We start from the raw sequence: 19,071 nt of genomic DNA, 5'->3' as shown, positions 1-19,071 counted from the left end.
TAACCGTACGGAATGCAAGCGCTGCGTTCAATTAAAAAGTCGCATAACCTGTTCCATCGTTTGCCGTGTGCAAATAGGTAAACGATCAAGCTAGCTATATAGTCAGGAAGATGAAGGCAATTTATCGTAGCGATAGAAGGAGACAAGCGAAGGAAGACAATAACGATATCTGAGGATATATACCTGTTGGACCACCAGCACCAGGACTCTCTTCGGTGACGACGCTGTCCTCGTCGCTACTGGACTCCCCGCTGTCGCGACGCTCTCGGTCGGGACTCCTAGCCATCACGGAGGTTCTTTTCGATGGCATCGGCAACGACGGCTTCGGACGACCCTGCATCGCTGCCAAAGCTTGTTGCACCGCCTCCTGGCGCACCTCTGGGCATTCAGAGTCGATTAATCAACCGAACGAGCTCGCGAACTTTTCATAACGCATCGGCATTAGCTGCTATAATAAAGAAGACACGCGAAAAAATCTTGCAACGCTCAACACCATAGCCTAAGTCGGTATGCGGCAAAGCTTTTACGCAACTTGCATAACAGTATGCTTTTTCCTTTTTTTTTTTCTACGTTCACGCGTGTCCTTTCAATTCCTAACGAGTGTTTGCTCGGTATATAGATACATTGGCATCTGCATGAAAATTTCGACAATTTTCAAATTCGTTCCACGGCGAAAGAATCCAGTAAATTCGAAGGTTGTAGGCTTTCGTAGCTGGCTGCTGGGCTAATCTGTCGAGAATTTGTCAAGAACCAAGCGTGTCGAATTATCTTATTTCTAGCGGTACACGAGCCTGCACTCTCACGTGCAATCGCGCAATTGCTCCACGTAACGAGTTGTGTCCCGACGTTAGAACGTAATAACGATAGAAGTATAGCTCGGCCGGAAATGCAACGACTTGTTCATCCAATCTACTCGTCTTTATTACGCTTCGTTATGCCTTTCGATAGATTTGAAAAATATCCCTCTTCGATACAATTAAGAATACCTGGAACAGCGTCGACGCATCGAAGAATAAACGCGACAAGAATCAAAGACTCTTTGGTCACCGAAAATAGTTGCGAAACGGGAAGAGGATGCATAGAGCGACTATTGTGATCTTTCGATCGGAGTTTCCGTGTAAATGAGGCGCGCAAATGTTACTCGGATCGACACGGACTTATGTTGCGCGCTCCAAGTTGGTCCTCTTCGAACGCTAACGGTGCACCAGCTGCGGCCTGCGGGATGTGCCGGTCAAGCATCTCTCTTCCTCTGTATAAACCAAGTTTCTACACGGAGTTTAACGCACAGAGAACCGTTCGATTTTCGTTCCGTTCCGACGACTACTACCGATATAGATACACGTACGTGTGTATACGTAAGAGGCTTCGATTCGCCAACATGCAGAAAGCTCGTTCGATTTCCACGTTCGATCGACGCTTACTTTCAACGTTAAGCGGTTTTTACTTTGCAACGAGTTCGACAAAGGACATTTTCTTTCGACACATTCCCGAACGATCGTACGATACCAGGCTAGTTGCATTGTATAGCGTTACGTAGTAGCTACGGGTTTTACAGTTTGCTTAAAAGTAATTGCCCACATACACGTTCAGACGCAGCGAATGCTTTGTCAGAGTCGAGACCACTGGCACCGAAAGCGCATTCCTTGCACTCGCCAACCATGTTTCCGTGTATCGAGCTAATCGAGCTTAATGCGCTACGATTCATTTACACGCAAGTCACGATTTTCAAGCGTGTCCAGTGCAGCGGATCTTAATTCTTCAATTAATAATACCGTGTGATCGAGCCGCGACGCACCCTCGATCAATACGATTTTCACCGATAAGACAGAGCAGACGAGAATCGTCTGGAATAGCCGCGGCGTAACACGGCGAAACGTCAACGTAGAATCTTATTGATCGAGAATTCGTCGCGTCCCGTTTCTAGGATTGCTGGGTTAACCCTTGCGACGACGGCCTCCTTACTAATTCGTCCATTACGTTTGAATATGTTCGAGTGGCTAGCCGGCGGAGCTGCACTGCACCGAATACAAATTTCAAGATCCGTCGTGTTCCAGCGAAACGACACGAAGCAGGTGTTATCTCCGCAGAAGAAAGGTAACGCGGATTTTAATTACTTCATCGAGACGTAAAAAGCGTGGACGAAGGAAGAGGAAGGAGAGACACGGCGAACGAGACGTTTACGATTGGCGGGAAACGCGAAGGAGGAAACGATAGCGGGGAAAAAGGAAGATAAACTAGACGGCAAAGCAAGGTAGGATGAAGCCGGTTTACAAGGAAACGAGTATCGAGGGACGGAGAGAATCGTTCGCCGCTACGCTTTCAATAAATAAACGGTGGCGCATGTATTTCGTATCGCCGTCGTGCGAGGGTTAAGGACTCGTTAACGTTTCTTTTCGTCGCTTTCGATCGTTTAACACTAGAACTACCGATAGTTAACACGAAGCTATTTCTACCAAAGTCAAAATGACTGGTCTTTAAAAAATACATAATAATAGAATATTTGTATATTTATTGATTTATTACTTTCTTACAGGAGCAATTCCATGTTACGTAGTACATTTTTGGTATTTTTAATCCATCTGGGATCATCATCCCTAAACGAGGGTTGACAAATTTATAAAATTGTAGAACCAGTCAGTTTTACTGGTGTGGTATTTCTAGTGTTAACATCTAGCGATCTAGCGATCGATCCGAAATTTTCCTGATAACAGATATCGGCATATCGAATGATACGCAGTAAAAATTTGAAAAACGTGTGGCAAGTTGTACAAAACGAGGAAACTGGTTAATTGGGGTTCGATAAACAGATTGCCAAACCTTTTTACATTTTGACAAGTACCGGTCATTTCGACTGGTATTGGTATAAGTAGCCTTGAAAAAAAATTATTTTCAGTTTGAATACATAAAGAACTAAATAAAATTCATTATATTATTCTTTTAGTTATCGTTGTGAAAGACATTACATCATTGAGGAAAAAAAATATAACATGAACTAAGAATTTTAAAGTAAAATTGTAAAACCAGTCAATTTGACTGATATGGTAGTTCTAGTGTTAATTGTCCAGCTATGATGTACTCACCGGAATGATAGCGGCTCTCATTGCGCGTGAGTCTGCGATTGCCGCGTCTCGCAGCCGCTGAGTTCGAATTCCCGGTGTTTCCGGTGGAGCCGCCAGATCCCGGGGGACTGGCGATCCCGCCAGGTACTAGCCGGCCTCCTGCATGCAACACAACAACAACAACGCCACATAGACATAGAAAGGAGATCTACCAGGAGTGGCAGGGATCGCTAAATTTCTATCGTATGTCTTCTACCACCGTACCCAGACGAACCACATTTCACCAACGTTCTTTCGTTTTGTAGGGCAGGCGTCTCGACAGGGCTGTACTTGGACAGGACGAAACGAATGGACCTTTGCACGCGCTATGTTCGCCTCAAGTGTGGCATTTAAATTCCATTGGAATTTATTGGGTTGGCAACTAAGTGATTGCGGATTTTTTCATTAGGTTGTATCGACAAAATCCGCAATCACTTAGTTACCAACCGAATATCGTCGCCTACTGTTCAACTTGACCGACGGTGAAGCACGACGAAACTGGGCAAAGAAAGGACGGCATACGAACAAATTCGATCCATTCATCTCGACGTTATTATTCCATGGTGGGTTTCTCTTCTAAATTGGATGTGATCTGAACGAAGAAACTGGAAAGGGGTTGAAGAGAGTCGTTTGTTCGGGCAGGTTCTAAACGGCGCCGTCGATGATCGGTCGTTCCACCTTCGCAAGCTGCCACGACGACGATTTCACTTTTATCGATTGTTCGCAGCTGTGCAGTGGCGCAGGGAAGTCGGAAGAGGAGGTGGGCTGTGACGCGATTCGATCTCGCCGGCGGGACCACTTCCACGTAACTTGAATTCCAGTTGGCAGCTTTTAAAGACGCTTGGAATGCAACGCGACGACTAAGCACCAGACCAACGTGTTTCACGATTTTACTATCGGCGAATATGCGGACAAATCATACCAGTCTCGTCTCGTCTGACTCGTAGATAGAAATCTTTCAACGTTTGCGAAACGATCGGAAAGTTCTGCGTGCAATTTCACATATTAACAGCTACGATAGCGCTAAATTTTCAACCGACTCTACCATAAATCGATAAAGTAGAGCTTCATACCAGATTCACCATTCTCTTTAAATTGTCTCTTTCCTTCGACCAAAGACATTAAACAAGGATATTGTACGACTGCTGTGTTTTCTCTCTTCGTTGTTTCTTCTTTATTTTTATCTGCCGCGGAACACAAGTTGCTGTTATTACAAATTGTACAGTTTCTAAGGACATTGCTCTGCTCAGGGAAATTAAACAACTCTAAAACGATCGATCATTTTACAACGTCGTTCGGTTAAGTAACAGTCTCTAGAAATTTGGTTTCGTCTGTTTCGTAGGAACAGCTTGTCGGTAATGATTCGATCGAGTTGGTCGCAGCAACTCGCAGTCGCATACGACTTAACGATCTTAGCAACTTTTCTTCATTATCGATACCGGCGTGTAGGAACTGCCGAACGCGTGTAACAGTGCATTTTAAAGACTGGCTATTAGTTTGAAAAAGAAAAGCAATCGGAAAAAATAAAAAAAAAAAGAAAAGATAGAAGGGAGGGAAAAATAGAAGAAAAAAGGAGTAGAAGAGCGTCTCGTAAGCCATCTTTGGAACGTTATCACGAATTTCCGGGATTATCATCCGTTTGAATAAACAAGTATGCGGAAACGCGGTGTTTCGCGATTGTTTACACACAAATTGTCAATGCTCGAGCGAGTCGACTAATAGCCGATACGGAAAAATCGAGATGTTGCGGGCAGATTCGCGAGCGTGTCGAAGCAAGTCGCAAGAATGCCAACGGATGGCTGGCTGCGATCTCGAGTCACCCGAAGGTGGAACAACCGGTCTCGGCTAAGTCGAATTACAAAGGTATCTAAGGTGTAAAAGCATCTCTGCGCGAATCGGTACGTACGAGGGATTACAAGCAAGCGAGCTACATCAAAGAAAGAACGTGATAACCTCTTCAAGTTCTATGCACCTTTAAATCGTTCCACTGTTCTCCCCTTTTTCTCTTTCTTTGTTAAATCCTACGATCCACTGACTTTACCTGTCCGTTAGGGTCTGGAAAATAGCAATGGATCGGATATCAGATGGTAAAAAAAGAAACTTGTGTGCTTTAAATTTCTAACAATTGAATTAACATACTTTGGTCGATCGTTGTGGCAATATTTAATGTTATCTAAATTATATACTTTCAGAGAAGAAGAACATGAAGAGGTTGAATCACGTGTATGCCTGTGATCATTACTGATGAGAATGATGATTTACGGATTACTAAGATTAATTACGGATGAATCGTGACACGTGAAATGATGATGGCTCGAGCGATGATTCGATCCGGCGATCCTCTGCGACTCATCTGAACAGATGCCGCGTAGGAACGAGATCGAAATCATCGGCAAAAAAAGAAAAGAAAAAAAGAGAAAAAGCAAACGTGATCGATTAGATGAGATCAAAGTAACACGGAATGGGCTAAACGTATTCTCCGTTCGATCGATAAAGCACAATTAGACTGTTACTGTACATCATATCTACGTGCGTGGATAAAGATCTAAATCGTGCACACTTACGACAGACCATCAGCGATCGTGTTGCGGAACAACACGGATTCGCTGAAAATAATCTATGTTATCTACACGCGTCGTTGCACGATACTAAACTCGCTAATTCGTTAACATTGGGAAATTTCATATGTACAATACGATCGACTATACGATATCTTACGATCTGACTTCCAGTTAAATCGACAAGTACGTACTTTGTAACGACGTTTCATTAATCGGCTTGTTTGCACGCGTTCGCGTTACAAATCGACCGAGAACGAAGGGCCTAACGATTAATTCGATCGCGTTCGCGACAACGTGATTTTTTCTACGGTTAGCAATGGCACCGGTGCAGAGAAATTGGATTCACGGGAAAAGACAACGAGTGGTGGAAGCGCAGCCAGTGCTGTGAAGTGCGAAGCCCGAGGGGCTCGTCGCTTAATTAAGACGAGCACCAACGGCATCGCAATTATCCAACGAGTGCTCGACAGCCTGTCAGCTATTCAGCGATCCCTTTCTGATGCTTGCGTTCCTCATAAATTTTTTTCCGCGTATAAAGACAACTCTTTGGAGGATATCGCGATTCTTGTACCTTCACGAACCCTATTCTCCTCTCTTCTTTACGGCCCGGCAATGCCGCTTTACCAAGCCCTCTGGAAATTTATATCAAAGACTTTGCTTCACGTTATCTAGCGAACAACGTGGCGTTATATAAAGAAAAAAAATAAATAAATAAATAAAGACACACGCAAACAAACACAGACGTGGTTGACGCGCGCTTTTACACGTTTGATTAACTTCTTAAAAACAAATCGATAACGTTTTAATTGGAAGTCAGATTTCAATATTCTTAGCTTTTACCTTGCTCCTTCGTATAACGAACCGCACAGTGGTTAAATCAGACAAAGGGCCAGATAATCGGACGAAACGAAACACAAGTAGCTAGGAAGGTATTAAGAAAACTATTTAATTAATTAGGTCGGTTTCGCTAAGTAAAGACAGACGAGGAAACGAAAAATCGGTGAGGAGAGAAAACTACATGAACAGTCGAAAATGCACACTGATTCGGTGAACGTAACAACATCGGATAACTAATGAAAATAATGTTTCCTACCGAAACGACAATCCACACATCACTAACAATGTGGTATCTCTAATGACTAAATGCTGCTCCGCCTAGTAGGTAAGTAGATTCCGCACGAGCCGCTGAGCTAAACTCTAATTCTCTAGGCGTGATACGAGATAAAGAAAATATATATATATATATATATGTATGTATGCATGATATAGGTAAATCTATCGTATATGGTATGTATATGTATATACGTTAAATCGTGCAATAGTTGGCGCTACCTGAATGATAGCGCTTCTCGTTGTGCGTGACACGGCGTTGCGTGCGGCGTGCACGTGGCTGTGGTCGGCCACCGACGCCGACGCCGACGCCGACGCCGACGCACCCACCGACACCAATACCACCACCACCACCACCACCACCGCCGCTTCCATAACCCGTTCTCTCGACCCCTGCGATACCGAGGACGCCGACACCTCCTCCATCCTTTCCAGCCCCTGTGTGCCACACACACACGTGCATATGCAAAAGCCACCCTCCAGACTCTTCTCTTGTTTTCTCGTTCCGATTCTCAAAGCAGGGGAAACTCGCAGGCTAGTTTTTCACTGCCTCTCTCCGCTACCCCTTTTTCCATCTTTACCATCTTCGCCACCGTTACCATCGGCTAGACGCGAACGCCTACGCTGTGTATAACACGTTCGAGCGGATTTCAACGATTGACAAATAATGGGCCGGTCGACAGAAATGTTCACTTTTCTAGAATCCCGTCGCAGTTTGAACGCGTTCCGAGTTTTACGGTTACGGTCACGGTTTCTTCGATTACGATATTCGAGGATATGAGAGTGGAGGGAACGCTTGCGCGTACGGTCACGCTCCATGGAATTTAATAAGATTCGAGCGAACCGTGACAATATCGTAACCAGCGGTGTAAATCCAGCTCGGATCGTTCGCTGCCGTGTACCATATTTTTGTCTCTAATGGAATCACGCCCATCGATAACCATCGTTGTAAACCAAGGAATCTCCATCCTTCCTTTTTTCCAATTGTTGCGTATTACGGTACCGCGGTCCTGCAGCTTCCAAAAGAGTACGCTCGAGCATAGTTCTGCAAACGCGTTGAATATCGAAAACGAGATGCGGCGACATCTACGAACCTGCGACCCGCCGCGCTACATCGTCGCAAGTTATTCGAAAAAGGTAGAACGAGATGTCGCTGTAACCGATGAAGCAGCGAATACAATGGCGTGACAGGATAATCATTGGTTATACGTAATATGTAGGTATTGTACGTCCTCAGGCAGAAGCTACCTTTTGTTCGCAGTTGCTGGGATAGTCGTGAATCAAAAGCGACGATAGATCGTTGAATGGGAGGACGAATCGCAACTTGGAAATATTAGGTTGTCCGAAATGTTTCTTTCTTTTTATAAGGAAATAATAGACGCATAATGTTTTTTTGTTTTATATTGAATTATGCACGAACATAATAATAGAAATAGAACGAAATGGATCATACCTCAATAAATAAAATAATATAAAAATAAATATTCAATAAAATAATATAGAACAGAAATTGTTGTTCATTTATTATCACCTTATGAAACGAAAGAAACTTTTCGGACAACCCAATACCTGTTTGCAGACATCTAAATTCCACGAGTTTTACCACGTATCGAAATTTCCAACGACCAACCACCTTTATTTCCAAAATTGCTCAACTTCTCAATTTTCTAATATTCAAATATCAAATATCGAACTTTATATATTAAATCCGTGATATTCGAAGGATTGGTACGCGCGAACCTTTCAATCTCCTCTCTATTTTCCCATTTGAAATAACGCAAGGAAAGAAAGACGCGTGACGAAGCGAGTTAGGAAGAAGGCTCGTGCGAAACATCTGCGATAGACACATATTTTATGTACTTAGAGACAACGCGGAATTCCTCGTGCCGATTCTTCCGTATAAAACCATAAGTTATTTCAGCTGATCGCCTGTTACTTGCGATTTCGTGTTTCCCTACCGGTATCGAAATTCCCGTGAAGATCTTGTCGATTATCAGCGATTGCTTGCACATCGAGACGTTAACTCACTAAGCGAACTGCTTTCTCTCGTTGCGAACAATTTGTTGGATCTGAACGACCAGGCAACGAGCCGCGCAAGAAACTCGCTTCGTCGTGTTCGCCACTGGTACAATGAAAGAGGTTCGCGATAAATGGAATGGATTATAGGCAGCGGTGTGCATCGTGGAGATCGTAATCGAGTTAAAAAACGAAGAAAAAACGAGAGAGAGAGAGAAAGAAACGGAGCCGCTGGCAGACACCTAACGAGTTTCCGCGTGCAGGAAAATGGTTGGGAAATCACGAATCAAACGTGACTCGAAGCAGCGAGAAAATTGTCTTTGCTTGGAAGCTTCGTGCGCGACAATAGCACAAGTACCTACGTCGCGTATAACGAGCGGATAACGCGGAAGTGGCTCTTCCGTATGCAAGTACAGTTAAACAGTATGTACATTGCGGCCGATCGCAGTGGACCGACCGATCGCAGCTGCAGCCACGAGCCATTGCCGAAGGCGCGGCCGAGCTCGTGATCGTGGCCAAGCTTTAACCGGTCCACACGTTGCGATCTCGCTGCTACACCTCAACTGGTCGCTCTTTATTTCGCAATTAAAAAGATGAAAAAGGCGTTATCGATAAGTTTGAAATCGAACTGGTCCGAACACCAAACTCACGTATCCCTTCAACGTGCCATTCCAACCAACTTAATTCCACGTTAATTGTAAACGAGTTTGCTGGCGCGTTACAAGGTCACGCGTTCGATTTTGCAACAGGCAATTCCACTTAGCTGTTCGTTCGGATGGAAACGAACGAGGCTGGTTGGGTCAGGGCGATTCTCCTATTCGAGAAAACCAGACAAAGTGGAAAGAATGCCGTGGCAAACGCGTTCTTCCATTGCGAAACGCAGATGGCATTGCCGGAAAAACGATACGCTGGTTAAATCGGTGGAAATATCTTTGACATGGGAGTAGAACCAGCACCGGAGACCCTGAGCGCGCGATAAGGGGATTGCGTAAGAGAGGAAAACCGGTAGAAGACGACGAATGGAAAACGGTGGCCGGGGCGAAGAACACGCGGCCCTGTCCGCTTCGTTCCTTCTTTTATTCCCATTGCGATTGCGTGTGCCGGCATTGTGCGCAAAGCAATGCTCGTGTCTCTTGAGAATCGGAACGTGATTAATATTACGAACGACTAGAGAGAGAATGAGAGACTGGTTGCGTATGGATGTGACGCAATAGGCGCGCGCGAGATTATCGCGCGAGCTGACGCGGACCACGAGGACGAGAAGCTTTCGAACGATGCCGCCGCGATCCAACGAATCGGAATGTAACAACTGGTACGTAAGAAGTTTCCAGTTAATGCATATTATATTTCGACGAGTCTGAACGTGTAACTCGAGAGAAAACAAGCAATTGATCGCAACTGCTTTCTTTTCGGACGTTCTTTCTTATCGGATCGTTAACGATCCTTTCGAGACGTTGAAACAGAGACTCCTCGCGTGTCGCTTAGCGTCTACTCGAGCAACGTAAAACGTGTTGCAAGTAGCACTGACATGACGCAGAGAGAAAGCGAGATAGAGTGAAGCGGCTGTCGTTGACTCGCATTCGTGTCTTTTAAACGAGTCGATAAACGCACCAGCAGACGATAAATCACTGGTCGTTGTCCACGGTAAAAATAAAATGTCGGAGAACTCGGGCTAGGGAACAGCGCGTAAATCCGTACACGGAAGTGACGTAGAAAAGAGCCGCGCGGCTGCGATTCCGTCGTGAGCTTCTCGTCCACGCGCGATGTTCGCTAAGGATGAAACCACGATGACCATGACTTGTTCGCTATGATTTTTTCCGACCAGATGAAACGTCCGACTCACCCAACTGCTTCGACGCATACTGCTGCAGTAGACGCGTCCGTTTCTTTTCGTATCCCTTTTGTGTAATGTCCCCTGAAACAAGAAATCGCAACGATCAGTACGAGTTTGTTTACGAACGATCTCCGCTGATATTGCCGCCTTACGCAAGCAGAACTTCAAACAGCGATTAACACTTTGACTGCCACGCCGTAATCACATGTTCCGCTATGGACGCCACGGGACTATTTTTATTATTCAAGGCATATAATGGCAAAATAATAATAAATTGATGACGTAAGACAACATTCTTCTCCAATGCACCGTTTATCTTATTGGTGGTCACAGGTGACCACCGTGGCGCCTTGGTAACAGAAGACAGCGACATATTATAACAAGGCTTCGTTTATTTCAACAAACCATTCGCATTCGTTATTTCATCGTAAGAGAAACGTCCAGAATATATTGTTGAAACGTATAGAAGATATTAGTAAACAGTATTTGCTCATCCTACATATGATATAATATAAAGGTATTAGTAAACAGTATTTGCTCATCCTACATATGATATAATATAAAGGTATGTTCACACTTCTAACTTCAATTATATGATTATAAAGCAGCATTTACAATTATTTTTTAAGGTGTGTTTATAATAATATTCGTAGATTACCCCTCAATGATATGGATGCAAACACAGTGCACCATTAGATGCAGGACCTGTTGTCATTTTTTTTTTTTTATTGATGTCCGAATAAAAATGTTTAATTGTTCAATGGGGCACTTTTTATTACAAAGTATCTTCTATTTATCGGTTATATTCAAAATGCCGTAACTGTCAATTTTCATACAATTTTTACAATTGTAAGAAGTTCAAGCGCTCCGATCACTAGTGACAACCGTCACAGGAGAAACCATGGCCGGTCATATATGACCAACGTGGCAGTCAAAGTGTTAAAACTTTACCGACCGCTAGCGATTCAACAGCATACGCACGTCCGACCGGCATCTCAAGCGCAGATTCTTCCTGGCGCCGGCTCTGTTTCGGTTTAGACTCTCCAATACCATTCTTTTTGTTCATCGCGAACGGTACGTTTTTCAAATTGATATAAAACTGTGGGAGCTTACAAAGCAACGCAACCGAATAAGGTACCTTAGTACTAAATAACAAATTACTGCTCAAATAATGAGAAAGATTGTCGGCGACAAAAAGCCGCTTAATAAGCTATCGGTCGGTAAGCGTCGGTGACAAAAAACCGATTAATCGACTATCGGTCGGTAAAGTGTTAATATATTGAGTTGGTAACTAAATGATTGCGGATTTTATCAATAGGTAGTATTGTCAGTACTATTACTTAATACAATCACTTAGTTGCCAACCCAATAGTACGGTTAGTGAAATGGAACGAAGTTGGTTCGACGATGCAACGTTCGTCCGTTTGATTACCAATCGCACGTACACGAAAATAGGTAAATAAGAGGATGGCAGATTGCGCGTCGAATCAGCCTACCCTCGAACGAATGGCTAAATAAGAGAGATCAATTTCTCAATGCTTGTTGCATCGAGAAACCGAAAAAGGACGTACTATTTCGATAGCTCGTGGCGCGATCTCGTTTCAGGTAATTTCTTCGTGGCACGCAACCCGTGGAATTTCGAGGACGATCGGTGAATGCGTTCGTTCAAGAAACGGTAGAAATTGGCTGGACAATTCGCGGGGACGAGATGGAAACATAGAGACACCTGGTTGAAAGCGACCTCGCCAAACGAGACCAACGAAATCTATCGAGAAATGGAATTCCTAAAACGCTTCGAACACGCAAATTTCCCAGACCTGTTTTAGAACCACGTTCGCCGATTCACGTGGTGCCGTTCTATCGGCCAACCGTAGCTTAACGTAATTACACAACCTATTGTAAATTAATGGTTGAGAACTGGCGAACGTAAATCATTTAATTTTGAATTTAATGAAAGATCGTAGGCAATGTAGTTTACTGCGTTAAAACTGTTGATAGGTGAGCAGCGAGCCGCTTGAGCGGCGCTAACGGCGCATTGTTTTCAGCGACGACGATTAATTTTATAAGGAAGAAGCGGTCTGACGAGTTTTTTTCGTCCGCGAAATTCTAGAAAGGGTACGCGTTGTAAATTTCTGCGTCGCAACACAGCTTGCCCACGTGTCCCGCACGATGCGAAACGAGTTGGCATGCTAGCGTCACGCATCGTAACTCGAGAAAATGCATAGAATCGATCGGCTAACGGCCGAGACACGATTTTTCCAGCTACGAGCACCGACACGAAACCAAACTAGGTCATGCAATATTATCACTGAATTTATTTCAACGACCCCGAGTCTTTCGACAAACCCGCGCCGTTCCATTTTCTACCTAATTACCTGCGTGTTTATGGACTCGCCAGCAGCTCGAAAACGCGGGTGCAGCGAACGATCGTTATCGATCCGGGAGAGACTCGATCCGTTTCTCTCGCGAACATTTCTTCCAATTTTAATCGCGGTCGCTCTTTTACGAACGAATCTCGCCTGTACGAAGCGACTCGTTGAAAGTTCACGAAAAACCTTCGAACGATAAAACGAGCTGGGTCCTGTCGCGTCTAATGAAGCAAATCGCACGATTGTCTGCAAGTAATTCGATCGAACGCGTCTTTCAGACATATCGAAATATTCAGTTTCAAATCTGTAATTGGTGTCCAGAGAACAATATCGAGCTACAATGGAAGTAGAAGGAGAAAGTTGGTGGCTTAATGGAAGAGCGATGTTCGTCCGGAATGATAATGGAATGTCTTATTGTATTGTAATGTATATCTTTTCCGGCTATCCAACCGCGTTAAAATTATCAGGACTGGTCCTTAGGGCAAAGTGCATATTGCGCACGCACCTATAGACGCGAACAGGTCGAAGGGAATTATTGCACGGTCAAGTTATGGTTAGCACGCGGTTCAAGAATTTCTCTGCTGGGGATACATCCGGCAAATCCTGCGCCTATTAAACACGCACGGCCTGCTTACCCCACGGCTAGAACGTTCACATCGATGATTAACCCTTCAGTCACGACACATACATACATCTATTCGTGTTCGTTTTTTTCTTCTTTTTTTTTCCTACACGTATCTAATTAACTTTCAACGCACCCTCTCCCTCTAATTGCTTAAATATCACTTTAGCTTGAAGCAAAATCACTTGTACGAAATACTTGGCTCGTTCGTGTATCACAATTAGAAAACGACGCTTTCTCGATCGATGAGAAGGTAAATGAGAGGAATGGTAAATAAGAAATTTCAGTAGTGTTGACAATGGTAATCCTTCTCGTTGCAGTCAGAATAAATAAGTACGTATATGGGCAAGAAGCAATCAAGAGCCGGCCGGCTATCGCGGTCGAAAGATTTCAAGAAAGAAATGGGAAAGAGGCGCGATTAGTGGAACGTACGTGCACCGATTCGGATCGAGTTTAACCGGTGCAAAAACAGCGGTGAAACCAAACTTGAACGGCGATTCTGTTACGTGATTAACATCGATCACGCGGAATGCCAGATGAAAATAAGACAAACGCTAATCGCTGGCAGCTATCGCCCTAAAGTTAAAGTTAAAGTCGAAGAAGAAAGAGCTTGTATCGAACCGTAATTTCGCGCGTGTCATTTTCCAAGCCTATATCACGTCGAATACCCGCGTCGAGATTATGCAGTGTAAGCTTTAAAGCGAATGTCCTAGGAATATCGATGGCGTAGAAGATGGTCGCTAGTGGAGCCTTACTGGGTCTTTTCCTCAAGGACGAGCACTTTCGCACGAGAAAGACTGGCTGGCCGGAAGCTTTTCGAAGCTGAGACTTTCGCCTGAGTGGCCTTCTTCTGAGTCCCGACCTTTGCCTCTTCAGGTATTGCTGCCTATGCATCGCGTGAGAGCTTTTCCTGCGCTCAAGACCAACACGATCGGACTCGTCCTCGGTTTCGCTGTCGGTAGACGAGAGACACCTGTAGTCGGCCCTCATCCTCTCTTTGCCGATGAGGTTGCTCGAACCTTTCGACAGGAAGCTGAGAAACTGGTTGCTGGCGAAGTAGTTGGAAGTTATGGGTCGCCATGTGGTTCTTCGCGCGAGGACGCCGCTGGTTCGTAGCTCCTCGGAGAACAGTTTGTCTTCGTTGAAATCGCTGATCTTTGGTGCCCGACAAGCCGACGATGAGGAGGATGTTGCTGAAAAGGAACCCAACGAGGACGAGACCAACGAGTTCAAGCCTCCCTCTCGTCTATCGTTAAAGTCCCCTGAAAGCAACAGCTTCAGATCGTCGAACTGATCGTCCGACAGATTCGACGAACAGTCGTCGATTCTTTCGATCACGGGAATTTCGGTCTCAGGGAAGTATCTGATCTCGCGCCACACTCGTCTCTGACGTCTCGAGCGCCGCCTTTCCGGTGGTACGAACCACACGGGGCTGTTCGATCGCACCGGCTGAACCTGAAGCTGAGACTTCTTCTTCCTCTGAGACGTCCGCCTTCCACGTCGTCGAGAACTAGACCGCCTCGAGCTGTTCGTTCGTTTAAAGTAACCCTCGGCGCTCACGCTTGGCGACGGTTTGCTCGTCCTTCGGTTAAAGAAACCATTCCTCGTAGCCCTGAAGTCAGGCGATTATCGAGTTGCCGTCTACTTCGCAACCTTCGACCGATGAAATTGCCGAAAATCGCTTTGCCAGAAATGTGAAAGGTATCTCGCGTGCGTTCGTCATAATTTTCGAGCACAAACGCGACACGGCGAAGCTCGAGATACTCGAAGCGGATTACACGCTAGTCGAAAGCTATGTCTAGTCGTCAAGCTTTGCCGAACGATCAACGAAAATTTGTAAATACGACTCTCGGTTACTCGGACATCCGCAACCGGGTCGACATTTTATAGTTGAACTTTTTACTACTTTCACGTTCCGCAATTTCATCGTCGACGAAGGCCAATTAACAAATACGAGTGATAGTAACCCTGCACGAAAATCGGCCAGCTTGGCGATCCTCAGAGAAAATCCGAACGCCGACGAGACGTCTTTGCCAGCCACGCTTTTCTCCGGAGCGGACACCGTTCTCGCTACGGTGGGTTGAGGCTTCCTCTCCTTCAGCGCGCTATCTAACGAGTGGTGTATCGACGAACCCGAGGACGATGGGAAGGGCATCGGCACCGCGTCCCTCCATATTCGACCGAGATTGATGCTGACGCTGGGTGGTCCTTCGATCGACGGTTCCTGAACCTGCAGGATATCCTGATGACTATTCTTCTCTTGAATCGTCTCGTTGCAGACTCTGAACGGTTTCGAGGGCAACACGGGCGACGCGTCCAACTCGAGAACCTTCAGGTCCTCGGCCACGTGGTCGGCTTCGTTTTGCTTTTGAATCTTGGAAACGTTGTTTCTTGCCGGAGCGTGTTGTTGCTTGTTTTGCTTGTTTTGTTGCTGTTCGCGATGCGCCTCGTCCAGTTTCTCGCGTGAAGACGAGCTAACACCCTGTAGCCATTCGTCGTAGCTGATCGATTCGCGAGTCAACGTGTCGTCCTGTAGCTTTCGCGGTTTCTGTTCCTTTATTATGGTCTGTTTCTCGATTGGCTTCAAGTTGGACTCGATGGCAGTCGGCGCGACAGTCGGCTCCAAGTTTTTCTGAAGCTTGTTACGTCGCTTGCCCCGATCCAAATAACTTTTTCTTATCGATATCCTTTTGAAGGACTCGCTGCGCTTGAAGGATGGCTCGTTACGGTCCTTCTTGCGGCCGACGAGCCTCCTCAGATTCTCGAAGGACAACGGCCTCATGAGTTCGGCCCTTCGTCCACTCTCTGCTCAAACAGTCGTCTTACGTTTCATCCTCCACTTTCTATTATCCTTTCGCCGTTTCCTCGACGCGTCTGCGAGACTTCTTCTTCGAATACCGCGATCTCATGTGTACAATTGTTCGGAAATTCTCGTTCGTTAGCTATTTAACATGCCTCGTTATCCACCGCGTTGCTTCATACTTTCTCGAATCGCGTCGCCTGCCCTTGGAAAGAAAATCTAACAAAAACGAGACGATCATTCTCCGTTTACGGCCCTACCCTCTCAACGTAGCTGGTCGTTTCTGCTGTTGTTTCTTGGCGAGTTACGATCTCGTGCTGCGAGTCAAATATCCTTTGGAACGAGTGACCGAAGGATTCCTCGCGAACGGAAGGTTCGTTTTGGTTGCAGGAGCGAACCACGCGCGTCCTCCTCGAGTCCTTACATCCTTACAGCTAGCCAGGGAGAAAGAGAGGAGAGGGGAGAGAGAGAGAGAAAGGGAAAAAGACAGAGGTTGCGAGGCTGCACTGGTTCTCCCGTTGTCTCTCTCTTTCATCTGTATCGTCGTGGTTCTTCTCCGTTTGGTCTGTGTCGGTCGCCTCGGCGAACGTGCACGCTTGCGCGTTTCTGCGATCTTAAGGTACAACTCCGAGGTCTTCCAGTCGCGAATCAGCGTGGCTTTCCTTTTTCGACCTGCCGTCCCTTCTTCCTCTTTTGCGTCTACCTTCTCTTTCGCCCTTTTCGTACGGTTGCCTCTCCGTTCGGTGAGGATCCTGCGGCAAAAATCGATTCGGCACTGGCGGACCGCGCGACGCCGTCAGCGAAATAACGTTAAACGGCAGCAGATTAATTCGAGTTAATTCGCGTTGCAGCGTTACCTAGCCAGCGAAACCATCTTCCTGTTACGTTCTGCCTGGAGGAAACTACGCTTCGATAGCGGTAACCGCGATTAATATCGCGAATCAACGTCCGCGCAACGTTTACGCCAAGTTATTTCACATTTCGAAACAGTACATTTTTCGAGCTTGGTGAATGCTTGTTGCCGAACACGCGTTCCGTTCACAGCGGCCCAACAGCCGATACTGTTCTCCATATATGTGCCTCGTCCGAAAGCATCTACAATCGTTGAAAACACATTGGACGATACTTTCTCCGCCCTCCGACGATTACGACACTGATTTCACCCTTTCCTTCGCTCCACGATCTCGCAGTATTTATTATTTCGTGTCGACGAACGACGTAGGCGCGCTGCCAGACACCGATTCACTCGCTCGGCCAATCGCGCTCTGTTCGATGTTTCTCCAAAGTCGTTACTTGTTCGTCGAACGTCCGAAAACTTTCGAGAAACAAGATCGCGGGAGAAGAACAAAACGACGTAATATGATTCGTCGCACCGATAACGCGCGTCACTACGCGCACACACACTCACACGCACACTATAGTTGCGAATCGGTTTCGAGAAAGGCGATCCTTCGATCTTGTTTAATTGGTAGATTGCACTGGCTACCGTATCACGAATTTCGTGATACGCGTATTTCGCTGGAACGGTAAAATCACGGTCACGCACCGGCCTCGAAAACACGCTCGACCGACCGCTATCGCTTTTGCAAATAAGGAAAGCGCGAACACGGTGATTTTTCACTCTTCCTCTCGATTTTCGCTGCAACGACGCGCACGACGCTCCTTTCCTTCCCGTTTGCCTTCCTATCGAACAGCGACTCGCGTTCTTCGGCTAGTTAAGCGCAACGGCCACGTAATCGAACACCGGTAAAAATAAATTACCCGCCAGTTTCGAAAGCAACGACGCAACGAACGATAGCGTGAAAGGAGAGAGACAACTCGGAGAATCGTTATTGTTGTTGTTTGAGGAACCTTGATCCGCCAACGCGTCAGCTCTGGATCGTGATACGTATCTAGAAAGATTTAGTTCGTTCGAGCGGAGTTTTAAATAAAAGGCAGACGCCGACCCTATACAATGGCAGTGTCTGCCGGTTTGACGGTTGACAACAAGTGAATCTTTCTCGGTTGGCTCGTTGGTTAAAACAGTAAGATCAGCCCTACGAGATCAGGGGGAAACTTAGTCGCCTCTGTTACCGGCCAGCTGCTCGCCCACGAGAACCTATTTCACAAGCTTTCCTTCCCTCGACCAGATTCTTTTTACGACACTACGCCGCCGGCAAAATAACCGCGACGGGTTACGGAATTCATTCTAAGCTGATAGCCTCGCTCGCATCTGTCCTTCGATTACCCAAGGAAACAGAGAAAAATGATCTGCGAAGGAAACGAATCGACGTAGAAGGCGCGTTAATCGCGACGCGTACCACCGTTCACGAACTCGTATCATCGTAACGTCTTCGAAATGCACGCGCCGAAAATTTCCTAGTTTTGCGCGGCGAAACGTCTCGTTTATCGCCAGGCGGAGCGAATGCAAAAAGAAATAGAAACGATCGCGAGGCGACAGTTGGTAATAGCGATGGTACGTAATGTAGAAACTCCGGCCTCCGATAATACCAATAACGACATAGAAATAGGGGACTATGAGAGAAAAGAGATGGGAAAAAAGTGGAACAGCGATAGTAGCGGCACTAGTAGTACAAGCAAGAGTAACAGCGTGGCGCGAGTAGGGAAGCAAGGGTAGCGGCCGGTCGTGTTCGTAAAATAATGCGTCGGAGCGTACTCGAGGCG

At 46.0% G+C, this 19,071-nt stretch overlaps 1 protein-coding gene across 10 annotated transcripts in view; it reads right to left on the bottom strand.

The window, feature by feature from the left end:
• Nucleotides 1-19,071, bottom strand: part of DIP2 (disco-interacting protein 2) — a 37,685-nt gene that overhangs the window by 8,248 nt on the left and 10,366 nt on the right. Inside the window, exons 1-6 of one of the 10 annotated variants that reach the window (XM_069123130.1) lie at nt 15,575-17,808; nt 14,363-15,219; nt 10,626-10,697; nt 6,989-7,204; nt 3,081-3,218; nt 184-378 (exon numbers count right to left, since the gene is read on the bottom strand). In XM_069123130.1, coding sequence (XP_068979231.1) covers nt 184-378; nt 3,081-3,218; nt 6,989-7,204; nt 10,626-10,697; nt 14,363-15,219; nt 15,575-16,389 — 2,293 coding nt within the window. In that variant the 5' untranslated portion in view covers nt 16,390-17,808. Of the gene's footprint in view, nt 1-183; nt 379-3,080; nt 3,219-6,988; nt 7,205-10,625; nt 10,698-14,362; nt 15,220-15,574; nt 17,809-19,071 lie in introns of those variants that run through there. The other 9 variants (XM_069123122.1, XM_069123197.1, XM_069123137.1 and 6 more) reach the window with 9 other exon arrangements.

This window comes from Bombus flavifrons, chromosome 1 (assembly GCF_040668555.2).
Source record: "Bombus flavifrons isolate JBK064 chromosome 1, iyBomFlav1_principal, whole genome shotgun sequence".
NCBI lineage: Eukaryota > Metazoa > Arthropoda > Insecta > Hymenoptera > Apidae > Bombus > Bombus flavifrons.
This window is presented reverse-complemented; position numbering and strand designations above follow the sequence as displayed.